We start from the raw sequence: 15,259 nt of genomic DNA on the forward strand, positions 1-15,259 counted from the left end.
TAGGCGATGTTACTAGTTGAGTCACAATGAGGTTAAGTGAAGTACTGTACAACAAAGTCAAACAAAACCAGAGGATTTGCATATCAACATATTGTGTCCATTGAACAAGGAAAAAAAAAAAGAAAACAACTCTTACTCTACAATTTTTCTTCCACCTTCTCATAAATTGTCTATTTATGAAAAGGCACCCATGTTTGAATATATCTATAGACGTCAACAAGAAAATGCAGCGCCATTGTCTTTTTTAAAAACACAGTGAATCACTGTTATTAGACAGAATAAATGGCAATCTATAGACTGGGTTTGTATTTACACACATGTTTTATGTGTTGATACCCGTGAACAAACTATATATTTTCTCTCGCTAAGTCATTTTGTCTATACAAGTAAATCTGATACATGTCAGCGATTCATTCATTTGAACGTGCAATGCAGCATTCATTTGTTTTGAACATGCAATCATTGAAGGGGAACTCTTTCATAGTAAAATAACCCCACAACACACACACACAAGAATATAATTACAACATGCTGCAGGGTGTAGCCTTGGTTAGCACCTCGGATAGACTCTGGCATCAGTATTTGAATGTGAGACACTAAAAGAAATATATGATAAGAATATTTGCATATACACTAAACAAACATTGGACTGCATTTACTGCTTGTGTTTCTTGACCTATACATTTTTTGATGCTCCAATGTTTCCGATGTCAACAACTAAAATTGCCAAAAGTGATTCAAACTGAAATGACAATGATGGCAAAGGTACAATAAACATGATTTGATTAAAAGACATAGATAAGTCTCATAGAGACCAGATTGTTTAGGTACATGCACAAGTGCACTTACTAACACGTGATGGGCAAATGTTTTGTCTATGGAATGTGTCAAGGCCCCTCGATTTGTTATGACTGTTCATGACAGGAGCCTCCGACCTGGGACTCAGGCAGAGTTTAATGACTCCCTCCATAGTTTTATCTTTTGTCATGCTATCTATTCAGTCTATCTAGTTTCTGATACATTACAAAGTATTTTCTCAATATTAAACTGCTGCTACTTCTCTCATTGTCGAGAGGTGAACGTGTGCCAAGATGTGAACAAACAGCAAATACTTTCTGTAACTCATCCATCCCCTTTAAGTAACTTATTTTTAGGCATTATAGAAAAGAGGGGTAAAAAATAAATACTGTACAACCATACAAAATATACAACATGGCTCACCCAATATGTTTGACTATGCTTAGGGCTTTATTTCAAGTATGGTTTATAATAGCCAAAAGACTGATGAGCCATAAATTTGCATGTATTGCAAAAGACACATTTTTTTTCTGCACAATGTGCAGAATTTTTATATAGAATCTTGATTTCCTGAAATAGCCTGAAAATAAAACAATAGAGAGGGGTGTACACGCATGATTTTCTGTTGTTGTTTATATTCAATTATGGTTCGTCTGTGGTCAAAAATGATTCAGTGGTTTAATGTTCTCGAGATTGTACACTGTTTTTCTCCAAGGTGGTTTTCGTGCCTGTGTTGGGCAACATTTTTGATGTCCCCATTTTCTTCAGTGCTTTTGGAATGTGGGCTCACATGCTAGTTTCATTGGAGGATTCGTGACTTCCATCTAGAATGTGATTTTCTTGCCTCTCAGCACCTTGAGATGGCACCTCCCTTCCTCCTCCCTCCATACTTACCAGCTCCTGCGAACAGTTGAGAAGGTTGGCCTTGGGCAGAGGGCTGGTGGAACTAGCTGAGCTGGCAGCAGACCTCTCCATGTGATTCTTTCCCTGGTGACTTAAGCCTGTGAGCTGTCCTTCACCTTCTAATCTCTTGGCTGCTGAGCCTTCACCTTCCCCCTTAGAGTTGTTTGGACCAACAGATTGCTCGACCAGGGACGGAGATTGTAGCAGAGCCAGTGAAGATTTAGTGTCTTGCCTTCCAGAGCTGAGCTGTGAAGAAAATCTGGAAACCTTATCGTCTGACAGTTGCTGAGAAAGCTTGGCTGTACCAACAGAAGAGGAAGTGGCCGCTGGTGTAATCACTGCCATGAGCACGTCATCCTGGGTTCTAATGAGGTCACTCTTGTCGTCTATTGTCTTTTGTAGGCTGCTACTATAATCCGTTGAGGAGGTGCAGCTGCTGTCTGCAGTTGTATTGACGTTGGGACTGGACACAAACTTGTACAGGCCATCTTTTATAATTGACTTTGGCTGGGTGCTATCAGTGGTCTTATTGATTTCTATGGCACTAATCCGAGTCAGATCCAAGGGTGGGGGTGCACGCAGTTGTCTTGAAGTACTTTGACTAGCGCCAACGCTGGGGATCATAGAACTTTTTTCTACTCTTTCTCCTGAAAAGTCCTCAGCCATGTTGCAGCCTGCTCTCGCACTTCCGTCAGGGGATGTTTTTTGGGTTTGGATGGGGGGCAGCACATTCATCTCCATCTCTTCTTTAATCAGTTTTGCTTGGTTCTCCTGGAAAGTGCTTGCCTTGTCGTAAGCACATTCTAATGTCTTTACGTTGAGGTGTTGAAGGCTGCCTTTGCTAGTCAAGGGCTTGGGACAATCAGGTGAGCCCACTCGAGCCACTTCCTGGTAACCAGATGTAAGTTTGGACTGACCGGGGCTGCCCAAATCCGCATTGGAGTAGCGTTTATGGTAGCTCCAGCGGCTAGGTGATAAGTGATTATCCACTGGACACTTACTATCATCTCTTTTTTCAATCAGCACATCTGTAAGTTCCATGTTACGTGCAAAAGCCTCTTTGGGATTAATCGAAACAATACTTCCACTTCGTTTAGCTCGTTCAAGAGCTTCCCTCCTCTTGATGGCCTTCTCCTGCCTCTTCTGCTCTCGATAAAACTCGGAGAAGTTGTTGACAATGATTGGGATGGGAAGGGCAATGACCAAGACTCCAGCTATGCAACAAAGCCCTCCAACAATCTTCCCCAGCAAAGTTTGAGGGTATATGTCTCCATAACCAACAGTGGTCATTGTGATTGTAGCCCACCAGAAAGAGGCAGGTATGCTGGTGAATTTGGTGGAATCCTCATCTTTCTCAGCAAAGAATACTAAGCTAGAAAAGATCATAATGCCCATGGCAAGGAAGAGAATTAATAGACCTAATTCATTGTAGCTCCTTCGCAGTGTGAAGCCCAGAGACTGCAGTCCAGTGGAGTGCCTGGCCAGTTTCAATATCCTCAGAATCCTCATTATTCTGAAAATCTGGACCACACGACGCACATTCTGGAACTGCATTACATTCTTGTTGGATTCGGTGAGGCATAGAGTCACATAGTAAGGCAGTATGGCCAGCAAATCAATGATATTTAGTGGCGCTTTGATGAAATTCCACTTGTTGGGTGCTGAGAGCAGGCGCAACAGATACTCCATGGTGAACCAGGCGATGCACACTGCTTCTACGTGGGCTAGGCTTGGGTTGTCGTTAAACTGGCCAAATTCGTCCACGACTTGCAGCTCTGGCAAGGTGTTGAGTGATAATGAAATGGTGGAAATAATGATGAACAGGATGGAGATCATAGCCAGGATCTGGAAGACAAAGGAAAGAGAGTGTAATGTTTGGTTGGTACACAATGTATTTCGTTTTAATACACACTCTGGATGAGGATTTTCAAAACCGGGGAAAAATATCTTAATCATGGCATCTGGTATTGTCTCCTAGGATTGAGATGCTATTTAGTTTGGCCCAGACTAAGAGAAAGTCACCGTTATCTAGATTCAGTTACTGACAATTCAATTGTTCTTCAGGGAGTTTAAAGCAAAATAATATATTTCTTTGCTTGAAGGAACTGTACAAAGTCAACTGGAAATTTTTCTTCAACTTTAAATGTTCAATGTGGCAGCAGAAATCTAAACACAGTATTTTGATTCATATTGTAAGATGAGATGATTATAAGATAATGTAAGATGAGTGAAGCAGCAAAATCCTCCTGGGGCGGCCATTTTGCCACTAGCTGCGACTGAAAATAACATCACAGTTGCTCAGAGTTCATGTAATGACTAATCACCAAAGTCAGAAAACAAGTGAGCCGTCATTACTTCAGCCCTTAGCAGCTATGTAAAGAAAACCAAAATCCCCTTTACATGGGCAAATGGTTTTTGTTTTAATACTGAAATGAACTGCAGGTGAAACGGTGAGGAGCCATAAGCTTGCGTCGTCTCTCACTGCAGCCTTTGCTAGGACATTTCAGGATAATTGTAATAGGATTGTCTTGCTATCTATAGCGAGGATAGAGAGCTGTTCGAAGTGGTTACTCATTCTTTCCTCCTCAGGAACAGGAAGAATCAAACATGGTTGTAAATTCCTTTCGAAAGGAAATTATTCTTTAACAAATAGATTATATCAAGAAAGAGTATAACTTAAGGACATTTTCATCTGAAGATAATCAATTTACATAATTGTTTTGAACATTGCATATATATTTGAGCTCATTTCAACATGGAGGTTGAGGAATAGGTCACAAGAAATCTGAATTAGTGGCTGTCAAAATAAATATTTCAAATGTTGTAGCCTGTATCAATGTTACAAAATTGACTGTGTTATTCATATTTGTAGCACGGACTGCTCAGACTGTTGACCACACAGCTTGTCCATATCCACATGGCCAATTTCAATGTTCACAAGCATCAACCAATAAGCTCCAACTAACAATTGACCCCCGCCTACATCTGTTCTCAAATTTCGCCCCAATATTTTCAATATCCATCCATCCGTCCGTCCGTCCGTCCATCCGTCCGTCCGTCCATCCATCAACTCTTCACAAACCACCACTGATAAATACCCCAAAATCAAACAGGTCGTTGAAAGTCGATCCAAGACTTGAAATGTCAGTCAGCGCATGCTTTGCAGAATCCAAACACTTTTGTCATGATCAGTGTTTTTAATGTTTACATCTGGTTTTGTCTCATCTTTTTTTGTGGTTTACGTCTTGTAATGCAATTTTGTTTTTTTCTTATTGTTGTTCATACCTGTACTCGTCAATCTTGTGTCTACCGATCAGCTCCCATAGTCACTTTTGTCTTGTCAATTTAGTATGCTGTATTGGTTCTTGTCAGTAGTTGTTACATTCCCAAGTCATGTTACGGTGAGTCAGTCCTAATGTTTTGTTTGTTAGACTTCTATTGATTTAATAATTCTTAATTCCACATGCTTTGTTTGCTTTTCTTTTGTTCTTTGTGAATAAATACTTTTTTTGGATTCCATTTGGATTCTTGCCACCCAGCTTGATCCTCCTAAATCCTCCATGCAAACGCAATATCATAAGAGCTACCAATAACATTGTGAAGTTGGCATGGTTACAATTTCCCAAAGCACTCATTGGATCACACTTGGTTTGAGGCTGACGTTTAGCTACTGCAGTCAACGGATCGACTTTCCACCGCGTGATTTGTGAAGAACCCACTACTGTTTCACCAAACGTGTCATGGATAGCGTAAATTGAACTTTGCGTAACGGCCACGAAGTTTCTCAAACTAGCACTGAACTGCAATCAGGGAACAGATAAAAAATTGAATATCAATGGTTGAGCTGTGAGCAAATGTTTACGACAAATGCCTAAGCTGACGACCTCACGTCTGTCCAAATGAAGCCTGAAATGATAAAAAGGTAGCGTAGCAACAAAAAGAATTGGAGACTATTCTATCTGCTCACAATTCTACTGTAGTTCTCCAGGAAGGGCATCTGGCATCAAAATACCTAGTTCATACGAAGGACTCACTTAAATCACCCTTGATGAGAGAAATCAAGTTGAATAAGAAGTTTAGTAGGATACTGAATAACATGATAGTAAATCCCATCAAACTAAAATAAGATTATGTGCATGAATGTAAATTTGCTGATTGAAAAAGTTATTATTGGTATAAATAGTATGTTATGACATAGCGATGGGTGAATTTGTGTGTGCGTGTTCCACTTAATACTTGCATCTAATCAGCTGTACTTTATCATGCTCAGAGAAGGATCTCTTATTGGCTAAGAGCTGAGTGACACACAGGCAGTGTCATTGCGGAGTGGCCTAAGAAGATTCCCTCCTGCTGACCCCACACTTCTGAAATAGTCACAAGGATCTCTGTTGTATTTAGAAACAAAGTTTGCTGCTCAATTTATGTACGTATTACGTATCATCTGTATGTATGATTTCATACCTCAAATTACAGACAGCTTAAATTTTAGTTGCTTTGATTCTCCAGCAAATTACGCTGCAGTCCTGGCATGGATATTATTCCATTTTTATTTTTTTGTGAATAGCAATTTTTAATTGCCAAAAGTGTAGTATTGAGGAGTGTGTAGTCTTTCTCTGGTATGATAATTAAAAACTTGAATGATTTCTGTCTGGTGAAAACCTAAGAATAGGCAATTTATGAAACGAATTGGAAATACCTTTCCACAATGGCCGCCAAGTCAAATGTTTAATTACAAAATGTATCTTTTCCTAGAACGCTTCTGGGAAATACATGATCTACCTCAGGAAGGCTCATTTTATCATCCTTTTAACTTCACTAAATCTTAACTGCTTAGTACAAACAGCTTAATCTGCTTTTGCGACAGACTCTTCCGGTGCATCCAGACACTTCACACTCCTGCGTCTACACAGTCTGGACCCAAACTCCATCCAGAAGTCGGGATTTGGGTGTAAAGCAAATGAATAGGCCTGCATCAAGTCCTGACCTTGAACCCACTGAAGACTTGTTGAATCAGATAGCTGCTCTAGTTCCAGTTAGATTGTCATGCAATCCCACAGTATTGTGTGACCAGTATGAGATGGAGCTGCTGTTGGAGGCAGAACTGAGTAATCGGACCATTTAAAAAAATGACAAAACCACTAATATGTCTTGTTCTCTCCCAGTCATTTTTCATCTCACAAATGCATTTACATGCTTTTACTCTATATTCAGACATTTAACAAGATGTTGGCATGTATATATAGCATTAGCTCACAATCTTTGTTGTATTTTGGGGCCAGTCAAGTTATTTCATTCTCAACTTCATGTCTTCAATGAACTTTGCACATGATTAATAGGTTTGTCTCAATACTTCTGTTTACACTTTATTTTGGAAAAAGTACCAAGTAAGACTGTTAAATTTATTTCTTTAAAAGATGGGGATTTGTTTTTCTTTTTCAACACATCAAAAAATATTTGAATGTTTAAATATTATTTCTACAGTTTTCGAGTTATGGTTTATAAACCGCATAGCCTCGATGGTGACAGAATTACACTTAAATATTAGGAATTTGAAATTTCCCAAAATTACAATGAATGCCTAGTTAAAGTGGGCCAACTCTGACTGAGGCCTGGAATTTGAAATCTCTTCATTGGAAGTGTTGTCATGGAAGTGAGAGCAGCTGTTACCTTGGCTGCCACAGATGAGCTGGGTTTCTCCAGGAGATCCCACAGCTTCTGTCTCTGGTCAGGACAGCAGCCCAGCTCCTCCTCCTCCTCCTCTCCTTCCTTGTCTCTCACAGTCTCCGCCTCCCTCCTCAGCTCCTCATTCATCTGCTCCTTCTTCTGATGGTATCGTGCCTGGCAGCAAGACTCCAGGTAGATCTCGTCAATACCCCAATAGTCCAGCTCCTGGCCAAAAGATAGGGCGCACATCTCTTCCATCATGTGGAGCTTGCCAGTTCTGTAGAAGTTGAGAATGGAGGAGAAGGCCACGGGATGGCGGTCGAAGAAATACTCGTTCTCAGACAAGGTGTAGTCATCGCAGATCTCCAGCAGTGACTCATGGGTGTTGCAGTCTCTCAGCTGTCCCAGGCGGGTTCTGGGAAGGCGGTCCAGCGTTCGCCATAAAACCTCATGTGTTAGACCTCCAACATTGAGTCGGACCCTCCGAGATCGTGCCTTCACGCGGATGATGTCGATGGGCTCCGGGGGCAGCACTGGAGCCGCCGGGGGTCGATTGGGGACTTTTGGTGTACTGTAGAGCGCTTTGTCTACCATATTTATGCAGTGTCAACTCCACTAATGGATGCGATATTGACTCGTCGGGATGATTTTGTGCTGGCCGGTGGGCACAGAGTGGCTTGGCCCACCAAGCCCACCCAGCTCTTTTCAGATAGTAGAACTGGTGCTGAGATCCATGGCTAGAAGGGTATGAAGAAATAAGCAATATTATTAAGAAAATGAATTTACATATGGTATTTATACATTTTAAGTCAGACCGTAATTTTTGCAGTCGTCGTTTTTCAAAGCACTCATTTTAGCAACAGTAAATATCAGGACATACAGTTAGCTATACATTTTTATAACGATGCAAACTCCGTCGGCTAGAATTAATTTAGTTTGGTGAGGATCTGGATAAAACAGCTGAAATGATTTTCACCGTTTGAGTCGCTAAGGCATGAAGAGAAGCGTTTAATTACCTATAAGACAGACGGATAAAGAATCCCAAATATGACCTCTGACCTTGGCAAAGGTCTGTGTTTTACTGAGTGACATCCCAGTTAGAGGTCAGTAGATCAAATTTTACACTGTAAATAACAACAGCAGTATTTTCTGGCCTCCAAAAAGTCATTTAGACATTTACAAAAGTAAGGAGTTAGCACAACAAAGCAAGTAAGCTGTTTTTTCGAAGGTTAAGGGACAACCAATCTGGAAACTTCATTCACTTTCTAATGTAAACAAACACACGTCGAAATGGGAGAACCACCATCATTTTCTGGAATTAAATGTCTTTCAATGACTGCTCTATAAAAAGTTAATCGTAGCTTTTTCTGGGAAATCAATTTTATGGTTGGACCACTAGAGCTTATTCTACCATTAAATGTCCTTTGTCAGTGGGACTTTTATCTGATTGTATAACGCCGAACCACAAATCCTAGCGGGGGCATTTGGCTTTGTCTGCCCAAGTTAATTATAGTCTGTCTATCTTCTCTCGGAACACTCATAGGACACACGACGATGTCAGCATCCAAAACTACTACGTCACTAAATGTCAAAATGGTATTTAGTCGCACATTCAGAAATTTATTAAATACATTTCTAAGATGTTCTTGCAAATGTTTTAATCGAGATGAAAAAATATTTGGATTTTTAAATACTCATATTAGTATAGTGGATATTGGAGAGGTGGTGAATTTTTTTTTTTTTCATTACCAAACAATTATGGGGCTTTTATTTTTTTATCAAAGTTAAAAAAGAAGGCAATAATTTGGGACAATATTTTCATCGCAGAAAGTTAAGACCGATAAGACTTTCGTTTTTGCAGTGTAACATAGGGTGCCATTTTAAGTTTGAAATGATAGACATCATAATTAATCATTTTTAATCAAATTAACAATGCGTGCCTCTGTGCAACAAGACTACATAAAATAATTAGATATGTACAATTACACCTGGATTTGATATATTTCATAACAAAGGTCATGCAAGCAAAAACTAATGATAAAGATTATTAAAGTGTTCTGTACACCGTTTTCCATTACATCAATAATTTTCCCAAATTGAAAGCAAATTGTTTATAACGTAGAGTCAAAGTCTAAAAAGAGAGCATTCATTTCTAATTCGTCATCAGGAGATTAGGCAGACTGCGGCTTATCCTGAGATTATGCACTTGAGTACCGCAAATTTGAAAAGCACAAAGCGCACAGACTAAAACCATTACAGGATCATTCAAAAACATTTTCACTTATAGAATAATGAATATAACCTCTCTTTTCATATCTTATATTAGAAATAAATGTTCCAGAGGGAAGAAATAAAAAGCCAGGTTGTCAAGAATCCAAAAAACTCAACAGGAGCCTTACCTGTATGAATTTTGCTGAATAACTCTTGAAGTCGAACTCTGCTTCTTCCAGGAGGTCCCACCATAGCAGCCACCTAGTTATCTCTGATTTTCAACACCATACTGAACATACTGATAAATGAAACCCACAAGGCATACTGTCAAAGATCCACATTTTGGCCAGATAGTTAAGGCCAGCTTGAACGTTCGGGTTATGTTGCATCAAGAGAGGCGCCTCTGTAGCTGAGATACATGAGGACACCTGCAAATAACTACAGACAGTCCCTGGTAAGAAGGACTAAACGGATCACGGATGGATAGAGAGACACAGGGAGAAAGAGAAACGGGGAGAGACAGAGAGAGAGAGAGAGAGAGAGAGAGAGAGAGAGAGAGAGCGAGAGAGAAAAAGAGTTTGTCCAGCACCAAGGTCAGCTCTCCTTTGGAAAGCGGTTGAAGTGAAAATACATTTAAGGATAACTTCTGCCTTGTTTTGATTTCCCCTAAAATATTAAATAATATTACAGTTAATAAATATTAATAAATATATCGAAATAAATGTTAAAATATTATGATTTATCAAAAAGACAAATCATTGTCTTCACAAGTCTAGCCTGTTTTGTAAGTTACAGCCATTGGTCTAAGATGATTGGAGAACATGAGTGTTTGGTTTCGCAGCGGAAAGAAAATTTCTAACGCAGCAATAAAGCATTACAAAGGTCAGAGTAACAAGTTCAGCAGTCTGCAGACACTTAACATACTCTAGATTAAGGGTGTCAAACTAATTTTTGTTGTGGGCCACGGCAGTTATGGTTTCCCTTGTGGGGTTATTAATGACTTAAAAAGAAATGAATGAGTGGATATTATCATATACACGCAACAGAAAAGTTCAACATTTATTTTGAAATAAGAATTATAACAAAAATGTTGCAATATCTCCCTGGTATTAAAAGGAAAGACAATTTAGAGTGTTGTTATTTTAACAAGAGATATTGACACACATGGTTTTGCTTTTGAGGGCCACGTAAAATGATGCGGCGGGTCGGATCTGGCCCTCGGGACTTGAGTTTGACACCTGTGCTCTAGATGAAGGGTCACAAATGTGCTGCCCATGAGCCCCCCCGGAAAAAAAAAATTAGCCAGTGATGGAGCATTGTGATTGTAATCAGTTTTGTTTCTTAATTATTCAGGCAAGGGGTGAATACATTTCATTTTCAAACGGCAGCATTCAATTGAGACTTTTTTTTTCTCTCTCTCTCTCTGACCGTCCGTCCGTCCGTCCGTCCGTCCGTCCGTCCGTCCATCCATCCATCCATCCATCCATCTATCCATCTATCCATCTATCTATCTATATTTTTTTTTCCCCGAATGATCATGATAATAAGTTCAGAATGAAACTTAAATTTATTGGTTTACAAAGTACACTAAACGTCTGAATTCCTATACAGGATAATTTATAGAATGACTCATCGTATTTGTGCATCATAGTGCAGCTTTAACATTAAGACTTAACATCAACAGGTATACATGCATCATTAAATAAAAGATAGAAAAATACATCATACCAGCGTTGGAATTTAAAAAAAAAAAAAAAAAAAAAAAAAAAGGTAATTAAGAACAAGGTTAGACAAGCAATAAACATAAAGGGGATGTTGCTTTATATATCTACCCACATTATATAATTCAATTTGACACTTTTGTAATATTTACAAGCTGAGTTACATTTTTGGAATGCCGTGAGCTGTTTGACACACACACACACAAGGAGTGGACACAAAATATTAGTAGGGTCAGGAGTCAGAACATTGTGGTCCCACACACTGAAGCATCAATACCAACCTTAAAATTTAAGGCCAGTTTCAGTTCAGAACTAGTTAAATATAATGCATAAGTCACCCAAATTCACCAATGTTAAACGTTAGATAACAAGATCTGCCAGAGGGGACTTTCAATGGAATTAAACACAACTAAAGTATGTACATAAAAAAAAAAAAAAAAAAAATCACACTATTACAATTCTTTGTTGCTTTTTGTTGTTGCCAATGTTTTGTTTCAAGCTCAAGTTTCTTGGTATTGTGCTGAGGTAACTTGTGGTTTATTATTTGTGTTCCAGTCGTAGCAGCTGCTCTTTACCATTGATGGTTAGTGACCTCAGCTGGCCGTCCTCTTCCACCTCAACCCGCTCTTGACCGTTCTCAATAATCCTGGAAAAGGAGAAAAATGCTGTTCCTTTTTCTTCTCATCTTTGACATATGCAAGACAAATAACCGCATCAAGCATTATTTATGAGATGGAAATTAATTGGTTATTTTTCCATGATTTAAAAAAAAAAAAAAAAACAATAATCAAAGATAACATTTTAAGGCTTAATATAAAAAGGTCTTAAATTATTTAGTTGATTCATGAAAGTAAGTAAATATGTTCTCGGGGTAGTAAATTTGAGGAGGGTAAAACAGTTATGAGACAAACCTGTTTCATATGATAAATAAGATCAACAAAAATTTGGGTTTACCTTTTAGTAGTGATCTTCCTGCCATTGATTATTTTCGTAGAAGTAGACACAGAACGGAAGTTACCCATGCCTTCTCCACCGCCTCCCCCAAAGGAGCTGCTGGAGAAAGAGGTAAAGCCCCCACCCCCGAGACTACCCATGGTCGTCATCTGACCCATATGACCCATGTGACCCATGGGGCTCATGGAGCCAAACGTACCAAAGCCTGCAGGAGGAGAATGAAAATCATAAAACCTCAGTAATTAGCATGGAGTGAATTCTATCGCCCATTGCTGTTGGTTTCTTACCTGGGTCAAAAGGCGAGAAGCCGGCACCAAAGGGTGGAAAACCTACAAAGCCCCCCAAAAATGAGCCCCCTGTTCGGTTTCGACTTGTACGACTTTGATGGCGCCGTCCGCTGCCAAAAAAAGGATCATCACCAAATGGATCTGCACCTTGAAGAACAAGAGGAGAGAGTGAGCAAAAAAACTTCGAAATGAAAGAAACACAAAACAAAATGAATTTACCGAAAAGATCAGCAAATGGGTCCCTGCCTCCAAAGAACTCCCTGAAGACATCTTCTGGGTTACGGAATGTGAAGGGTTCTTGGAAATGATCTTCATTGTGGAAGTGCCCACCTGTAACAGATTCATTCAAAACATTTGGACATATTTTGTGTTAATTCGATGAAAACTATGTGGAACACAAAAGAGAAATTTTGTTTCGCTTCAGTCTGGGAAACCAGAAGAATTTTTTGGAGAATGGATGATCACATTACCTCTCCCTCGAGCACCCCTCGTCAGTCCTTCTTTGCCATATAGATCATATGTGCTTCTCTTGTTCACTGATAGAAAAAATATATATAACATGGCTCACCATTTACAAAAAATGTTCTGTACACAGTAAATAATGAAGTACACATTGGCAAATTTCCAAGACATTACAAACCATCTGACAGGACTTCATAAGCCTCTGACAGCTCCTTGAATTTCTTCTCAGCCTCTTCTTTGTTTTCTGGGTTTTTATCGGGGTGCCACCTCAGGGCCAGTTTCCTATACCTGTCAAAGGTCAGTGCAAAAATCAGCGGCATGAAATACACTTTTTAAAGCATCATCTACTGAACACTGCATAGTTTTTAGGTCTGTCAAGAGCAAAGCATGCCGTACAACCTGAAATGAATCATAAAAAAAGCAAATGGTCATGTGTCATGTTCAGGATGGAGAAGTAAGGCCCACTTTCAAGCAGAACTGAAGGTGAGCCCGCCAACAAGAACTGTCGCAACGGTTACGTCTTTCATCTTTGCTCTTATCGCATTATAAGATGACCAAGCACTATTTCTGAGATATAATGGATCATTGTTTCCACGAGTGAGAAGTTTTTGAGATGAGAAAAATTGGGCTGAGTCGAACAGGCTTAACAGGTGCTAGTGGGAGTTGTGGATTACGGTCCACATAGTTTACACACCTAGATGGGTGGAAGTCATTGTTACTTGTATTATTGCATTCCACACAAATGATATCTTTTGAAAGTACAAGATGCTAATTCAAGATGATGATGAAATCAGTGGTTTACATAGTTATAACACAAATGTAAGCTGTGGTGACTCTGGGGCTATATGAGAAGATACAGCCAATGAATTTGGACACAGACATTGTACTGTCAAGGGTCAAATAGTATGTATATACTGCTATATTATTTTGTGGACATCAAGTGGTCTTTTTCAAAAAAGGACAGTTTAGAGCTGCATACTGATATTTTTGATATTTGTATAAACTCGTAAAACATATCAACTGACGATTTCTTTATGTCCTCTGCAGACGCATCTCTCCGTACTCCTAGAATCTGGTAGTAGTCCACCATAGTGTGTGGCTGAAGAGCACGACAATGGGTCTAAGGAACCTAAAAGTCAAAAAGCAAATCATATCGGTCAAAAACAACCACAGAATGTGAATTGTATCAACATAAGAATATCCAATAACATCTTGACTTGAATGTTTCGACTTTCATTTTTACCTACAAGGGATTGTACACACTGCGATGTTGCAATCGATGAGTCACTGATTCATCAACAGAGCGCCATGATAAGGAAATAGGACTGGTTAAATGGTTGATAATCAAAATCTTACTTGAAACACTCTTATTATTTTACTTCTTGCACTTATCGCAAAGATTGTGTAAATCCAATACACTTGATTTCACTTGTCAAATGTCGATGTATTCATTTGCTATATTTAACTGAAATTCCTGTTTCTCACAACCAATGACTCGAAAAAGAAGTTTGAAAATTGACAAGTGTTCCCAAAGTTTTTCATACAACTGTATGTAACTTGGTTTGCATTACATTATAGGATTTGTCATAAATTCATTTGTTTGTATTTGCTTTTGCCTTAATTTACTGTTCTCAATGGCCTCGTTTAGATAATATTATTTCAAATCTCATGTACTTAAAAACGTTTACACAGAGCTATTTTGTAACTGATTCTATCCTCGATTTACACATACGCGTTTCAGATAACAAAATATTTAGCCAATTTAAAACAACAAAAATAAAATACGGTAACTGTAATCCCCTGTACTGTATGTTGGGATTGTGGTTGAAGTTTGCTTTATGCGACCGAATCAACCCTTACAAACACAGCAATAGACGTCAGGTCCCACGCTGTTTAAAATCTACCAGCAAAATGATTAAATCTAACTAGCAAAAGTGATAGTGGCGTTTAGCTTCTGCGCTACATGACGTATAGTCAATGGGTCCATGACTAGCTTAGCACTGTGCGGTTGAAAACATCACATATGCTAACTGTTCAAAGTGATCTTACCTAAAATACCTTCAGCGATATATGACGTAAGATGATTCGTAGAAATGATAACGAATCTCTTGAAAGGGTTTTCCGAAAGCTAAACAGTTTTTTTCGCTCCACAGTTTGCAGTTTCTTGGATTAGTCGCATCGTCCAGCTACTGCGTCTTCTTCACCTGAATCTGCTGCGCGGCTGCTATTTTTTTCAACTCACCCAAACACCCCGCCACC

At 39.1% G+C, this 15,259-nt stretch overlaps 2 protein-coding genes across 2 annotated transcripts; both read right to left on the minus strand.

Moving 5' to 3' along the window:
• Positions 1–1,584: 1,584 nt before the first annotated feature.
• On the minus strand, positions 1,585–7,959 carry kcnb2a (potassium voltage-gated channel subfamily B member 2a). Its single transcript, XM_085930123.1, has 2 exons — positions 7,369–7,959; positions 1,585–3,546 (listed from the first exon to the last, which is right to left on the minus strand). The coding sequence occupies exons 1-2, from the start codon at positions 7,957–7,959 to the stop codon at positions 1,585–1,587; spliced, it is 2,553 nt and encodes an 850-aa protein (XP_085786249.1).
• A 3,165-nt stretch (positions 7,960–11,124) lies between these two features.
• dnajb6a (DnaJ heat shock protein family (Hsp40) member B6a) lies at positions 11,125–15,232 on the minus strand. Its single transcript, XM_085930884.1, has 8 exons — positions 15,050–15,232; positions 14,026–14,129; positions 13,179–13,288; positions 13,009–13,074; positions 12,758–12,868; positions 12,539–12,685; positions 12,252–12,456; positions 11,125–11,943 (listed from the first exon to the last, which is right to left on the minus strand). Exons 2-8 carry the CDS (start codon positions 14,088–14,090, stop codon positions 11,838–11,840), a joined length of 810 nt encoding a protein of 269 aa, XP_085787010.1. The 5' UTR covers positions 14,091–14,129; positions 15,050–15,232; the 3' UTR covers positions 11,125–11,837.
• Positions 15,233–15,259: the final 27 nt, after the last annotated feature.

This window comes from Syngnathus leptorhynchus, chromosome 14, assembly GCF_054491065.1.
Source record: "Syngnathus leptorhynchus isolate UIUO chromosome 14, UIUO_Slep, whole genome shotgun sequence".
NCBI lineage: Eukaryota > Metazoa > Chordata > Actinopteri > Syngnathiformes > Syngnathidae > Syngnathus > Syngnathus leptorhynchus.

Coding starts and splice junctions, on each gene's coding strand:
- kcnb2a (XM_085930123.1), bottom strand. CDS start 7,959: ATGGTAGACAAAGCGCTCTACAGTACACCAAAAGTCCCCAATCGACCC. Junction 3,547..7,368: donor GCTCATCTGTGGCAGCCAAG/GTAACAGCTGCT, acceptor TTTGTCTTCCAG/ATCCTGGCTATGATCTCCAT.
- dnajb6a (XM_085930884.1), bottom strand. CDS start 14,090: ATGGTGGACTACTACCAGATTCTAGGAGTACGGAGAGATGCGTCTGCA. Junction 12,869..13,008: donor GAGGGGTGCTCGAGGGAGAG/GTAATGTGATCA, acceptor AATCTGTTACAG/GTGGGCACTTCCACAATGAA. Junction 12,457..12,538: donor CTTCTCGCCTTTTGACCCAG/GTAAGAAACCAA, acceptor CTCCTCCTGCAG/GCTTTGGTACGTTTGGCTCC.